We start from the raw sequence: 16170 nt of genomic DNA on the forward strand, positions 1-16170 counted from the left end.
AAGAACTGTTAGTAAAAGCAAAGTTGTCCTAACATTTTGTTTGCATCGGCGCTAGTAACGTTGGCATTAGGAGCATTTACGCTAATAATATCGGTGCTAATAATATTGGTGCTAATAGCATTGGCGCTAATGCCACTATCGATTTACCTCGGAACTTTGAGTGTGAAACTGGGAATGACGCTACAACTGAGTGAAGCACCTTCCAGTTGAACAGGAAGTGTAAAGAAAAATATACTGTATAGGCTATACATTGTACAAGTCTCAGCCGTTAGCAACAGCATTTTCAAGTTCAGGTTCCAGTTCAAATTTCTTACTGGGAACACACCATAATAGCACTGATGGTGACAGTACAGTTGCTAATAGCAAAGACTCTACTGTGGTACTTTTAGGACAACAGTGCTGTCACTATTATGGACTGAATAAAACAGCACAGAATAACAGAGGAGAACAAGAGAAGAATCATTAAATTCCTTGACGAGTTGTTGCATATTTGCCACTTCATCTGGATAGGTTTTCCGTCCACAATGGCGGAGAATGCTGAACGTCCATGCAGTGGTGCAAACAATTTGCTTTCAGGTCTTTTTGCCTAATAGGACCTTTTCACAGAAGCCATTTTGATCAGTCATTGCAGGACAAACATTGGTGTATTTAATAACATGTAGGAGAGCCCTGTTCCATTTAGATGTGCTAGTTTCCTGGTATGTGCCCATTGGAATTGTTGTGACACTTAATAGGATGACACCATAATGAGTTTAATCAAATACTAATGTGTTTGCCCTGATGTGACCTGACAAAATGGCTGATGACTAGGATTTCTGTCTGTTATAAAACTTGATGGATCCCGACGCTGAGAAAGTGCAGATGCAATCGGGCTACGATTCATACGACCTCAACTCCACCCAGGAGACACAGCTTGGAGGCATGTGTACCATCTTGCTCCCATTTATACACACAGAAAGAGATGTTACTGTACTGTGTGACCCCCCTTGACCCCGCTTAAAGGATGCATCATAGCAGGTTATGAACTCCAACCAATTGGGAGTTCCAATTCAGTTGGCTCAAACTGAGGCAAACCAGGCTGTTTGTTTTATTTTACAGCTGTGTTTAAACACACACACACACACACACACACACACACACACACACACACACACACACACACACACACACACACACACTCACTTACAGTGGAGGAAAGAAACCCAGCTGACTGGGCCTCTGTCTCCATTGCGTCTGTGAGGCATTCACTGTTTTGGGCCTTCTGTCACCACAGAGCACACAAACACACACACACACACACACACACACACACACACACACACCATGCCGATCGCACAATTCCATGCAAACAGCTCATTATATCAATATGTCAGTTTCAAGGTCTTTGGCACTTTGAATAAGCTGCCATTAAAAGCTGAGCATCACATGCCACTGAACGTTAACATAGGCTACAGTTGAGTATTTGCTCCATCGCTGGTTCATTTCCTGCTCATGTTGACATTGTGCTGCATCCAGTGAATTTAATGCACATCATCGTTGTGACTAGCATTTCTTCCCTTTTATATATCACACTTTAAATCTGCCAGCAAGCCAAAAAAAAGTGTTTTTCTCCCCAGTTGAATGTTTGCAACTTCACTTACTGTGTTTCCATTTTATTGTGAAGCAATGGAAATCAATTAGGCGCCATCTGGTTTAGAGCAAATGAAGAAGGTCTTGTAACTTTGAGGAATCAGCCGGATAAATTGTACCTGTTTGTAAGGGCCAGCTAGAATTGCACTCGGTGGAGATGAAGACAACGTTTTTGGGAATATCTGTGAAGGCTAATGTGGCTGAAACAGCTGCACAGACATGTGAGTTAAAGAGTTGCTACACCAGAGCTTCCTCAAATGAGCGGGTTCCTTCTCCATCTTTTGCACATTTAATCTTTAAGAAACATAAGAAAAGAACATTAAGCACGTGTAAGAACATGAAGAAGCAAGTTTTTTTTTTCCAAAATTGCACCGTTTCCACCAACCTTTTCCAATACGGTACTTCGAAGTGTGCATCAAAATACCTTGACGGAATCTTGAGTGCTAAACCCGATGAGTGTGCAGAGTTTCACAGTGGAAGGCTTTATTTCGCATTTATTGTTTAAAGTGTAGATTTTCTCTTCGCTCACTGAAAAAAATCTGATTTTAAGAGGCGATCTTAGGAGCAGGATTTGTGACATCGCAAATGTTTTGAAAGCCGACCCTTCAGCAAAGAAAAACTTTAAGGTAGAGCTTCGATGTCGGGAATCACAGAGTAACTCCTGATAGTATCGTAATACTTTGCTCACATTTACAATATCACCACGATACTGCGATTCCGCATGGTGGTGTCAAGTTATTGAGATGAAAACCAGCCTTAGCTTAGAGTTCTAAAAAAAATAACTTGTCAAAATGTTAAGATAAGAAAAAAACTATTCGGTACCGGTGTATCAGTATTGCAACTTGTGTCCCACCCCTACATGTAATCTGGAGTTTAATGAAGGAGTAGCGTAGTTGACATTTTAAGGCTTTTAATGCGGTAATTATAGTTATATTTCTGCACAAACAATGTTAGACACACATTGTAGTATTTTTTCAGAGTATTTTGTATGCCATAATATATGTGGGTGGGGAGGAGATTTTTTTTAAAGAAGAGCAGAGCACGCTGACAAGCCAGTCTTCCAGGGTGAAAAAAAAATTCAAGGCCAGTTGTTCTCAAATGAAATTACATTATTCCATGTGAGCAGCAGCAGTGTACAGAGGGTTTGTTGTCAGAGACAGATTAAATCATGTCAGTGACAAAATTACCACATGCAGTAAACACTCAGGAATGTATTTTTCTGATATTCTGTAATCCAGAAGAGGCTAGGAAGGCATGCACGGTGACTGTCGATGAGGCGGAAAGTGAAGGGTGTTCACAGTGATTACCTCAATGTAATAGGTATTATACAAAAGAAAATTGAGGACAGTCAGACAGATAGTTTAACCAGCAATGGCATACAGTCAGCCAGCTGCTTCTCGGTAGACCTTCTGACATCACATGCTCTGAACTATATAGGATGTGGTTAGTAAGATGAGTTCCAGGAACACGGCCTTCTCCCACGTTGGTGCTCGGCCCGTAAGCAAGAAGTGTTTATCTGAGACTGAGGCCGCTTTGCTCCAGGTTTTGGAACCGTTCTGGTTCTGGGCCAAGCAGAGGCGAGCCAGGTGTCACCCTCGCATCTGACCACTTGAAGCCAAGCGTGGCCTCAGAAAGAACAGGAATCAAACTGCAACCACAAGAAACAGCACATCAAAGTTGTGTGGTGGGAGAGGACTTGCTATTATGGTTTGAATATGGTTTTGATAACATTTTTTGTGTGGTTTTAGTGGTTGAAAAAAAAAAGTGCTTTTGCTTTTTCAACTTTTTTTTGCAAATGAGTAGCCCAGTCCCCAAATGTCATCATAAGAAATATGACATTTATTGTGAATTAACCACACAAGGCAGATACAGCCAGCAAAGCATGTCACGTCAGTGCTTCAGAAGCTGAAATACTTATTATTAAATAGCTATTCTCAGGGTTCGTAAGGTCATGAAAAACCTGGAAAAGTCATGGAATAAGAAAGTAGCAATTTCAGGGCCTTGTAAGTTTTTGAAAGCTGTCTTGGGGAATTGCTTCCTTCCTTCCCTCCCTCCTTTCCTCCTTCCTTCCTTCCTGTGTAAAAATGTGTCAGAAAATGTATGGTCAATGAATTTAAAACGCAAAAAAATGTGTACTTAAATTGCTATCTTAGTTTTTTGGTGTATTTAATTAACTTGTTTTGATGCGTGATCAACGCTGAGGGATGACGCCATCAATTAGCTAGGCATCGCGGGAGGCGGCGGCGTCGACGGTGCGTGCTGCTGTCAACAGGTGTGCCCGGCCTCCGGTTGATGTCTGAAAACAGGAACGTTGGCTTTGCTTTTTTCTGTAAAATTCGCTCCTACTGAAATTGGGATTTTTTTCCCCTCCAGCGAGGATCCGTGTTTGTTTGTTTGTTTGTTTTTTCCTCTTCCTCATCGAACTGGTAGACTTGTGTTTCCCTGAACGCCGCTTGGTGGATTTACAGGAGGGTTTCTCATTGTGAGGATCCGACAACTCAAAGCGCTATGCTAGCAGGCTACGTGAAGCGTGTCAAGTCCGGTAAGGTTGTCATATTAAATTCGTGTATTTATCAGCTCTGGAGTGTGTAAAATTGCTCAACTTTTGACTTTAAAGTCCTTTACTTCGATGGTCATTGTGGTGTAACTGTGAATTTTAGGCGTTTATCCTCTCTCAGTTTAAATGTTTATTTTCTTCTTCTTAACCGGAGCTCTTGCGTGTTTATGCCCTCGTCGACGACAGTTGCTGCTCAGTTTACCTTTTGTTTTTCGGCGGTGATGGAAAGTATTTTTGCTGAAGAATTGCTTGTCAGGCCAATGGCAAGGTAGTTGTACTTGAGTAAGTTAATAGTTTGGTAGACTCGGTACTTCTACTTTAGGACATTTACTTTTCATTTAACTACATTTATTTAAAACTATCAAACGAATACTTTTCATTGAAAACCCATTGCTTTTTAACATTTAACATTGATGTACTTTTACTTTTGATACTTGCGGTAATATTACATGCTTTGACTTTTGTCAGCGTAGGGTTACAGAGAACTTCTCCTTTCACCCACGGCCTTCACACACTGAACCTTTTCATCAAGTCTGTTTTTTTTCTAATTTGATTAGTCAAACATGCATTGGTGCCATGTTTCTGACATAAATAGTGGCTGAGGCTGGTAGGGTTGCAGCTTTAGTGTCTTTGTTTTATCCAAAATGGAACACAACAGAATTAAAGACTAGCTTCTCTCTACTTCCCCTCTTTTTGTTTTTATTGTCTCTCTTGTGTGTTTGTTTGTTGTTGTCATTGGCTTATAGTGAGATGGTTTGATGAGCCAAAGTCAGCACTGTCTTTTGACTTTCCTTTGTAACTGGAGTTGCTCTGTGTTTTTCAGCACTGAAACGTTCGTTTGAAGTGGAAGAGGCGGACTCATCCACACATCCTTCACCCTTGTCCCGCCGGACCAACAACCCCCTCCGTTCATCCACGTCCTCCACATCCAGCCAGCGAAGTTATGACCTGAGCTCCCGCAACTCCGACTATTCCTCCACCAGATCCTCCCCCTCTGACTCCTCCAATCTTCGCTCCCCAAAGACGGGCATGAGACGTATGGAATTATCAGGGGGTCGCACCCCCGACACAGCATCCTCTCGGCGCTCAGAAATCTCGATTGAGGTCTCATCCAAGCAGATTGACAACTCACCTAGTGCTGGTATTGCCCGCTTTGGTCTTAAACGACCTGAGGTCAGCCTTGGTAGTCGGAGTTCCCAGCTGGATGGCTCTTCAATCTCCAGCTCCACAAACAGGCGGGTAGAACTCAGCATGACACGGTCCAACGAGCCCCCTGCCCCTCCCAGGAGGATGGATGCCCAGCTGTCCTCAGCCCCAGTCTCTAGAATCCCTGAGCCGCCTCAGAGACGAGCAGAACCCCTGTCCCCCAGCCTCAGTCCGGTTGAGGGGCCCAGAAGGCCAGAGATGCCAGTCTTCAGACAGCCAGACGGTCTGGTGCCAGCTGCCACCGTGGAGAACAACAACAGCCATCTGCCACCTGCACCCACTGCTCCCCTTCCTTCCCTGGCAGAGAGCAGCAGGGTGGAGAGGATGCAGTCACCAGTCACAGAGATCACCACAACTCGACCCACAGACCGTGAGTATCTGTTCCTTTCCTCGCATTGTCCAAATTAATCCTTCTGATGCTGAACTGGTGTCCAGGGAAGCATTTTAGCCTATTAAGCCCTGTTTTAGGCCTTTCATAATTTTTTTTATATACACACTACCACTCACAAATTGGACACACCTTGTCATTCAATTTTTTTTTTTTTTTTTACATCTTTCTACATTGTAGATACTTACTGAAGGCATCAAATATATAAAGCAAGATATATTGAATTATGTAGCGAAGAAAAAATGTTGAAAAAAAAACATTGAAAAATGAATGTTAACTAATTAGGGTCTGCCTAAAGACCCTATTATGTTTTTTCTAAATTTGTTTTATATTTTAGATTCCTCAAAGTAGCCACCCATTGCTTTGTTGACAGCTACAAAGCTTCTCTCAGTGAGCTTCATGATGTCATCTCCTGAAATGGTTCTCGCTTCTCAGGTTTGCTTTGTCAGGGTTCATTTGTGGAATGTCTTGCCTTCTTAATGGGGTTGGGACCATCAGTTGTGTTGTACAGAAGTCAGGTTGGTACTCAGCTGAGAGCCCTGTTTGACTACTGTTGGAATTTATTTTATGAATTACGGTGAAACTGGCTCACATGAGGACCGCCTCGATAAAGGAAGTCCTCTGCTGCTGAGGGTGAGTTCATCCAGCCTCAGAAATCACAAGTTAACAGCACCTCAGACTAGAGCCACATAGAGTCCTAGGAGCAGACACATCTCTACATCAACTGTTCAGAGGAGACTGCACCAATCAGGTGTTTATGGTCAAATAGCCGCTTAGAAACCACTACTAATGAAAAGCAACAAGCAGAAGAAATTTGTTTGGGCCACGAAACACGAGGAATGGACATTGGACCAGTGGACATCCGTGCTCTGGCCTGTTGAGTCCAAATCGCAGATTTTTGGTTCCACCTGCCGTGTCTTTGTGTGATGTAGAAAAGGTGAACGATGGTCTCTACATGCACGGTTCCCACCGTGAAGCATGGAGGAGGACGTGTGATGGTGTGGGGGTGCTTTGCTGGGGACACTGTTGGGGATTTATCCAAAATTCTAGGCCCACTGAACCAGCAAGGCTACCACAGCATCCTGCAGCAACACGCCATCCCATCCGGTTTGCATTTAGTTGGACCATCATTTATCTCTCAAGTACAATGACCCCCAAAACACACCTCCAGGCTATGTGAGGGCTATTAGACCAAGAAGGAGAGTGATGGAGGCTTCACCAGATGACCTGGCCTCCACAGTCACCTGACCTAAACCCAATCAAGAAGGTTTGGGATGAGATGGACCGCAAAGTGAAGGCAAAAGAGCCAACAGGGGCTCAGCATCTCCGGGAACTCCTTCAAGACTGTTGAAAACCATTTCAGGTGACGACCTCATGAAGCTCATGGAGAGAATGCTAAGAGTGTGCAAAACTTAAATCAAGCCTGTTTTGAAGAATCTAAAAAAATAAAACACGTTTTGAGTTATTTCACACTTTTTTTGTTGAATACGTAATTCCATACGTGTTCATTCATAGTTTTGATGCCTTCAGTGACAATCTACAATGTAAACAGTCATGAAAATTAAGAAATAACATTAATTTTGTCCTGAGTTTTGGCTTGTTGTGTATTTTAAACTAAGCACTTAAATGTCTAGAACTGAAGTGTCTATGAATTTATATTGACTGATTTTATTTTATATTCAAGCGGTGAAGGTTGTTTGTTGTTTGTTTTTTTTTTAGTCTACCTAATTTGAAAATTACCAGCCAGAAACAGCAGAAGTAGGACTATTTGTGAGGGTTTCAGTCCCAGCTTGCAGTGAATGTAGGTCAGGGAGGGCGATGATGAGAATCCCAGGTCTGGTCCCTCGACAGCCCAGAAATGTGAACTCATACAGTCAAGCCACTGAATCGCCCAGCTCACTTCTTAATCAGCCACTGGACTTACTGTACATGGTGATGTAGCTGTGCTTTACTCTCTTTGAATCAGTACATGATGAGAAATGCAAAAAGAAAGAGGTTATAACTACTGCTTACAAAGTTGCCAGACATGTGGTGCAAAGATGATGTCAATCTCAAACCGAGCATCAAATGTTTTTGGAGTAGCTTGAACTACGATTTTGAGGTTAAAGGAGGAACATGAAGCAGCTCCCTTAAACTGTTCTAGTCGTGGTACAATACGACTGTTGAATGCCCCATAAATAATTCAGTCGTGCCTCGTTAAAGGTTCATAAGATGTAGACTTGCTTAACTTTGTAGTCTAAAATCGAGCAGCATTTTCTCAAGAGCGTGTCCAGATTGGCTAGTTGGTGCTGTGTCTAAAAGAGGGTGACCCCCACGAATCAGTGGTACCATAACGGTTATGAAAAGGTGCCCAGAATAAAGTTGAAACCCTCACCCTATCCACCTCTTAAATACACAGACAAAAGACCCTGACAAACAGCTGGATCGCAACACAAACTAAATTTCACAGTGACCCTATGACCTGTGTTTTAGCACCACCCTCTGGGCAAACTTTGTGCTTTCAGGCAGAAATCCTGGTATGATTCCATCAGGCCTTAATTTGTCCAAAAGTGTGTTTATTCCATCTGTATATCAGTTACTGTGGGGTGTGATGAATTGCAGGCTGTTGTGGCTTTGTCTTGTTTTCATAATTTGGCTTTGTAGAGCTGCACGTGCATGCTGGGAATCAAGGAGATGTTGTGTAGCAATTTCATTATTTGGGTTTTAATGTGTGTTTTACAAGTTGGCTGGTGCTGCGTTCACGTCCTGGAAGGAGGAGATTTGTGCTTCTTTGTGTTAGTGAACACACTGTGGCATCTTAAGTCTCCAATTACAGGTTGTGTGTTTGTGCTGTTTTTCTCCCTCTCTGTTATCACATTCAAACAACTCATCTTCCTGTGTGTGTGTGTGTGTGTGTGTGTGTGTTTGTTTTAGCACAGCAGTTTAAGGACAGTTGTGCTCATTGGTTAGTAACTTGTTGTGTAGTATCCAGGCGTAGGCGGCTGGGAGGTGATGCATTCCAAATCTGGAGGCCATAAAACATTCTACGTAAAAATAGAAAGCCTCCAATTTCCACTTTTTATGCAGTGTGTTGACTGTCTCTGATGCTGTCTACTTGCTGCCATTCCTTTGCTGGGTATTTACTGTTATTTCTCCCTTTTCTTGAATATAATGAAAGATTCTTAGACATTCGTTGACAAAATTTGCAAAATATCTGAAATGTGGTCTTGTGTCAGAGTTGTGGACATAAGCAAAGGAGAGTGAGAGGATTCCATCTCAAATTTTACCACATTTGGCTCAGATTACCACCTTCTTGCTTAGCCATGCATGTGAAGGGAGCATGCCCTCACAAGAAAGAAGCTTGGGGAGAAGCTAGACTACAATGGAGGGTTCGTGGGTAGAAGGGAAGAAGGAGGAAGAATGGAGAAAGTATGCAAGAATCAGTGTTTCCCATTAATCGGACTGTAACATTCAACCACAGTTTCATAATGAGTCAAGGACATTTTTACATTCTCATAGTAACATGAAGGACATTACATTTGTGCACTGATTTGGGTTTTTGTGTGTGTGTGTATTTACATCAAGTATGTTGGATATATTTGAGAAATTAAGCTGAGTTTATTGGGGGGGTTTTTGGGAGGATTCTTGTGGTCTGTGCTTACTTGTTTGGATGGGGGATTTGTCCTATTTCTATTATTGCTCGAGTATTTTGGCTAACCTTTTTAAATGCGTACATCAGTTCCACACAATTAAACAAAATATCAAAATCAAAAAATGGTTAACTAGAATATTAAAACGGCAGAAGTTGCAGTATTGTGTTTGAGGTAAAATGTCACAGCATACCAGTATAAATGTAAATTCAGTGTCTGAGGAAAGGCACTTTAATGCGTAGGCTTATTGAATAAATTGCAATGATTGATTTGAGGAGTATACATCTGTAACGAACTGGGATCCTTATACAATTAAGTGTAGTTTTATGAGTTACACAGCGTACTTAGAGGTATGTTCTTGTGACAGCCCGTGTGCACATTAGCTTGGCAAGGTTCAGCATAACAAGATGTGGCAAAATAAAGAACCTTTCACACGGACACCCTGCAAAGTGCTTTAAATGAGGTGAAGAAATGCTTTAAAACAGAACTGGGCCATTAGGATAGTGTGTATGTATTCCAGACCTGTTAAAAATGCAGGCCTGTTATCTACTGAAGTGACACAGATGAATGGCACCAGCTTGATGCAAATTCCAGGCAGAAGATCTTTTAGCATTCACCATAAACCTTCAAAGAAGATTTTTTAATAGATAGTATTTAGTCTTCTCACTGCTTCCGATAGCTAACACACCACAAGAATGCAGCCCCCAACACAGCTTTGCAAGAGGATTAAGAATCTATTTAAAGACTGTTAACCCTTGGCACTTCTCCTCTGAGCATCTGTGTAATGAATTGATATTATTCCATAAGGATGGATGCACATTAAATTACTTAACATGTTGGGAATTTATAGCCCTTTAAATCAGTAGATCGTGGGTCATGGCTTGAATGGAAAGTTGAACCTGTTAAAAGGTGCAATTTGTAAAGGCTAGAGGAAATTTTAATTTTAAAGGAAAAATAGTTTTCCCAATTAACATTGTTTAACGAAGTAACAGTTTAAGTGACAGTAGGAAGTTGCACATATGGGCTTTGCAGTGATCGAGACTGCTGAACACTAAGGTACAGCCTGTACCTTTTTGTATTATTCCCTCAACCACTAGATGCCAACACTGACTCAATGTAAACTCCGCTATGCTGCAGGTGGCAGGACCACCTACCCTGGTGACCTGTCCAGGGTGAACCCTGCCTCTCGCCCAAAGGCAGCTGGGATAGGCTTCAGCCCCCCGCAGCCTGTAATGGATAAGCAGTATAGAGAAAGGATGGATGGATGGATGGATGGTTGATTGATGGGGCTGTTCTGTCAGAAGTTAGTGTGTTGTTGCTAAAACAGTGCTAAGTAACCACTCATGTAGCGGAAGGAGAAGTGTTCTGATAAGTGGCTTCTAGCATACACCTTCAAAAAGCTAAACAAACACTTGATCTGTGTCTAATCATTTTCTTCGAGCTGAATTTTGATGACTCATTATCTTATGACCTGTTGGGTCATGTGTCGGCCCTCTGAATAATATTTCAGCAAATAAAAAGCATTCATTTCTGTTCCACAAACATAAAGGCCTTTTCATGGGCCCTTCTGGAAACTAGCTTCAAACATGGACTTGTGCATGTCACATGGGATGGTCTTGATAATGAATCGTTTCAGTGTGTGTGTGGGAGGTGTTTTGCATGTGACATCCGCTCGAGTGGAAAATTCAAAGGAAAAACCTGAATGGAGAAACGATGCCACCAGCTATAGAGTGCGAAGGGACCCTGCAAGGTACGAGAATGATGTGTGTCATTTGCTGTGGCCTTCTCAGCCCCCAGGTCATAATTCAGTTAGACTGACCTGCAGTGCAGCGCAGTGCCACCATCATCAAAACACCAAATGAGGGAATATCTTTGAGGAATAGTTTTCATTCCTCTAGCAGAGGTTGAGAGCCAAAAAATGCTGAAGCTGTTTTAGCAGTTCAAGGTGGCCCAACAACCGACTGTTGGTTTTTCCTCTGTACAGAGGAGGAAAAAATCAACCTTTTGTGTACTTCAAATGAAACTACTGACAGTGATTTGATAAAATGCATTTTAATAAAGACACATTTCAACAATAGAGAAATACAAAACTTGGAGCAAATACATATATTGTTGGTGAAGGCTGGAATTGTTTTCATCTACAAATCAGAGCAGTTTCTTCTCTCTACAGCTCTCTCAGACTGAACGATCAGCAGTGAGTCATCACTATTTGATTAGACATGCTCAAGCATGAAATTGTTGCATTGATGAAACTTTGGCTTTTGATGATGCCAAAGTAGTGCATTATGATCAACAACAAAAGCAATTTTTGTTCAGTGCTACTATTTCTAAGCAAAAAATGATTATTGTGTACAAAGCTCAAGGGTGTGTATTTGGTGACACAGCCCTTTGAACTTCACTGTGTTAAATAAACCCTCTGATTTATATACTGAGGATCAGAGGTTTATGCTTATTTTTCCAGAATGAAATAAATCCGAATGGTCAGTTGGGTGGTCTGAAGCCTCTCAAGCCCTTTAGAGAGAAAGAGTGTGTGTGTGTGTGTGTGTGTGTGTGTGTGTGTGTGTGTGTGTGCGTGCGTGCGCGCAGTTGCTCCTCTATTATGGTTTCCTTTCATTAGGCCCAGTCCAGGCAGATGGATGGAATTCAGTGTAGTACAGCCTTTTAAGCTTTGCAAACATTGCTCCAAAAAAGGAATTATCAAATACAAAAAAACATACTACTGATGTTGGCTGGTAAAATAAGAATAATATTTAAAGTACAAAAATTCCTGTTAAAATACAAGCACAATAATCATTCACCTATTAAAGAGAAAATAATGTTGAAATAGTAGAATTCATATATAGCAACACAAAAGTGACAAGATGAAAAATTCTTAATCTTAAGATGATTTGATCTTGGCACAACCCTATCTCCAGCTTGGAGTGTGTGCCTTTACTATGTCATCCCTGAGTATAAAGCGTGCTTGGATCCCCGGGGCAATTGTCATACCTGAGTGATACTCATACACATGATAAACGTTATCAAAATGAGCAGATGGTGTGAATTTAGTTGCCCACTGCCACTGCCACCAATCATAATCATTCGTGGTCTTATCTTCGCTGGCGTAGAATCCAACCCAAGACATGTTGAATTCTGACTTCCACTCTGTGAAAGACTTGCTCACGTATAAGCGAGCACATGCCTTACCATCTTTTACAAACAGCTGTAACCTTGCATTGTAGCCTGTTATCTTGACTATGTCTGGACTATGGAACTCATTACCCCTGCATATCTCTTCTCCAACCACAGTGCAGAGGCAGTACCACGTCCTAGCCTTGTGCAGCCGGGCCTGAAGGCCTTCACTCAGGAGTACTGAGGTGTTGCAACTGCCTGATTCATTCTTGATCACTTGAGAAAACCTGGATTCCTGATCCTTGTTGTTCTTGAAAAGCACTACCATCACGGTACCTTCCTTTCGTCGATACAGTGGAACATTTTGCCAACGAATCCTGGCTTTTCCATTTGTGCCAGTCCCCACTTCAAGTTTAATCTGGTCTGGAAGTAAGCACTCTTGCAAGGAAAATTCAATCCCAACATGATTGTTTCTGTCCTCTGGAATGTTGCATGTGAAATCCTGTTGTGTATTTCGTCTCGCTGCTGTCTGTGGTTTGTTTAGTAGGTTAGAGGAGTACTTTTCCACAATACATAGAAACAGTACAAGACAAGCAAGGTCACCCCATTTGATTTCGAGGGACTTTAACTGCCAATCATCAATGTCTGCATAATCACATCCGAAGTCCTCTCTGAGCTCTTGCAGTGTGTTTGTTTGGGTTTCTCCGACAGCAAACTCTCTGATCTGTTGAAGGAGGTTGGTAGTAACCTGGTATGTATGGGCTGGATCATAACGGTTCCCCTCATGTGAAGCTTCAAAATGCTGCGTGAGGAACACTTCATCTATTATCTGCAATGATTGATGTCCTGTGTTCCTCTCCCTGACGCTGAATATGATCCGGTCCCTGTTATGTCCTCTGTAACCCGTTGGGGGACGAACGACATAGGATGGGAGTTGATTGAATCTGTCTTGATTGAGATTGCCAACTGTGTAGTACTGGAATCTGTTATTTCCCCTGTACCGTGGGTTGAATAGTCTCTCATAGTTTCCATAATGATGTGAGCCATAATCTTGTGTGTTGGGGTCAAAGGTCAGCAATATGTTGTTGTTGTTGTCGATATCAATCGTGTTGGCAAACCAGTGCAGCAGCACAAGACTGTGCTTGGGCACAGACTCAGCAAAGTTGAGTTCCTCTAAGTCTTTGATTGAATTTAGCTTTTTAAAAGCAGTCACGGACTTGATGGCAAGCAACAGAGCCAAAAAGCATCTCACAACTCCTACTGGCATCTTCATCCTGCATCGAAAATATAAAAAGTTATCAATTATGCATTATTCATCCACATTGTATATAATTGTCAAAACTGATACATTTGTATTTTTCTGATGACTAGGATTGGGTGTTGTTAAAAAGTGTTTAATAGTACCTTACCAATATACACTTAAATGATTCATCCTGAATGGTACTTCTTAAAAGTGCAGGGGGGGTGATTGAGTACAGGGTCCCGTTGGTTTGCTAACATTTTAACTTAAATTGTCTGTTTCAACTACTAAACTTGGAATTGTACCCCTCATCTATTTAAATGTAACATTAAATGACAACATCTTTACTCAGTAGTGGATAGTATTGAAGCAATCCTACGCCATTCAGCTCTATCATTGTACCATTGTGCAATAATAGCATTTTGTTAGCATATCTGATTACTTTAGTCACCTGTATCTGATAAATGGAGATTGTCCACCTGCCTCATAGTTGTTAGCTTGTTGAGGGGCTCCCTAGTTGTTATAAAGGAGTAACAGCTCAGTATTACTCTTGACTGCAGCATATACTCAAAATTGCAGAGAACCCACTGTGTTTATTTTCAGTTTCAAAGAAGCGGCTTTGGATCTTTGAAAGGAGTGATATAAATTATTATAATTATGATTATCGATAATAGTATAATCCAGTATCTTATTCTTAATCTGTAAAATATGGCCATGCACCTGAAGTGTCGTTGGCTGCGTCTCTACCATGATGCAAACCTTAAACCATTTAATCATGAGCATTATCCTGTTAAAACCTTAATTAATGGTTAAAGAGTTACTTTAACCATAAGTTACTGATAAAAACCAGTTAGCCTGGACATCTCTATGCTTAATGAAAGAGTATATTTGTGACTCGACACAATTTTCAGAGCAGTTAGACAAAATAATCAAAACAGCTAAACAAATAATAAAATACAATTTTATGTTTAGCAGAGAAATCTGTAATTAAAGTCAAATTAGTCAAGTGGGAAAACCATGAAGCTCACCTGAATGGATCTGAGGCTGTTATGCATCTCCTTTGTGTGTCTGTGTGAGAGCAGGTTTAGCTGGCTCTAGGTTACTGTTTACTTGAAAACGAAACTAAGCTATCAAGAACCTCGGTAGGAGGAAGTAATGCACCGTAAGTAATGCAACTGGCTTGAAAACATTTTATCCATCTATAGATGTCCAGTGTAACACTGACTCTAGTAAAAGCTGTATGAAATACTTTTCCTTAAGAAAATGATTCCCAAGTACTTCATCCACTTCTGATTTTGTGTGAATTCCATTTGAAAGTTCAACCATAAAAATGTAGTCAGAAAAGTGTGTTTCACAAATTTTGATTGCAGATTGCTGAAAAGATTAAGACTGAACCTTTACTGAACAAGTGACCATACATCAGTTTATGACTTTAAATAAGGTCTAATTCCCCACACTGTCAAAATTAGACAAACTAATATTGGACTGGTAGGAACACTGCCCTGATCCCCACTGTGCTGGTGTGTTATTGGTATCTACTTTGATTTTATTTTGCTTTGTCCTCAACAGTCTGTAGAAGTAGGAATAGTTTAGTTTAACTATGACGCTTCACTGGCCTGGTCATCACTGCTGCAACTCTACCAGTCACCAGCAGGAGGTGCTGTTACACAGGTAGTTGGCCTTACACCTGTAGAGTATTGGGCCTGGAGCTTGTGCAGCCTTTCTACTTCAGCCTTTTCCTGTTAGAGACATTCTAAACAGCATTTTAGGTCTTTTGCTGTGTTCGTGTCTGAAGATTAAATGCCATGGGAAGCTGTTGTGAACCAACAATGCGCCAACAGTGCCTCATGTAGATGTTTACACTTTATCTTTTTGACCAAGGAAGTGCTTCCGCTTTTCCCAGGGAGCTGGGTTCGTGTAACACATCAGACACTTGAGTTTGTCTTAATATCGTGTGAGTCAGCTTTGGTATCCCACTTGGGAAAGGCAGAAACAGTCATAAAACACACACCAAGGGGACATTTTGTTTGTCTGTGCTCACCTCCCACATCATTCACATGGGCAGAACAAGTGCAGGGTTTTTTTTGTGTTCTCTGAAGCCTCAACACATACTGTTAATTTTTTCAATAAAGTTTCTTTCTTTTTTTTTTATAAGTTGATTTTGGTAACAGGATGTTGAATCCGTCAGCCTATCCTTCCATCTCTCACCACTACCAAAGCACTTCATCCCATTGTGTTCCAGTTTTAGTAGAACTTTCAGTGCACAAGATGTCTCCTGGTCTTCTCTTTGATAAATGATTTACATTACGTACACCTCGCTCTGCACTTTCCATAGAGGATTAATCCCAGCCAATGAAAATGCACTCAATGAGTCATGCTTCTTTCCATCATGTATCTGTGTCATGAAAGG

General features: G+C 41.4%; 2 protein-coding genes across 6 annotated transcripts in view; one reads left to right on the top strand and one right to left on the bottom strand.

Annotated features, from left to right (window-relative positions):
• Nucleotides 1–16170, top strand: part of septin9a (septin 9a) — a 64344-nt gene that overhangs the window by 25924 nt on the left and 22250 nt on the right. For 4 of the 5 annotated variants that reach the window (XM_086184184.1, XM_086184188.1, XM_086184187.1 and 1 more), the window contains one exon: nucleotides 5010–5762. In XM_086184184.1, coding sequence (XP_086040310.1) covers nucleotides 5010–5762 — 753 coding nt within the window. Of the gene's footprint in view, nucleotides 1–3864; nucleotides 4172–5009; nucleotides 5763–16170 lie in introns of those variants that run through there. The other variant, XM_086184186.1, reaches the window with a different exon arrangement.
• Nucleotides 11476–14854, bottom strand: LOC147245224 (uncharacterized). Its single transcript, XM_086184189.1, has 2 exons — nucleotides 14789–14854; nucleotides 11476–13794 (listed from the first exon to the last, which is right to left on the bottom strand). The coding sequence occupies exon 2, from the start codon at nucleotides 13791–13793 to the stop codon at nucleotides 12315–12317; it is 1479 nt and encodes a 492-aa protein (XP_086040315.1). The 5' UTR covers nucleotide 13794; nucleotides 14789–14854; the 3' UTR covers nucleotides 11476–12314.

Source organism: Aulostomus chinensis, chromosome 18 (genome assembly GCF_037954235.1).
Source record: "Aulostomus chinensis isolate RoL2024-O1b breed Wild chromosome 18, RoL_Achi_v1.0, whole genome shotgun sequence".
Classification (NCBI taxonomy): Eukaryota; Metazoa; Chordata; class Actinopteri; order Syngnathiformes; family Aulostomidae; genus Aulostomus; species Aulostomus chinensis.

What these genes read in the sequence shown, in the direction of transcription:
- LOC147245224 (XM_086184189.1), bottom strand. Translation starts at nt 13,793, where the DNA reads ATGAAGATGCCAGTAGGAGTTGTGAGATGCTTTTTGGCTCTGTTGCTT.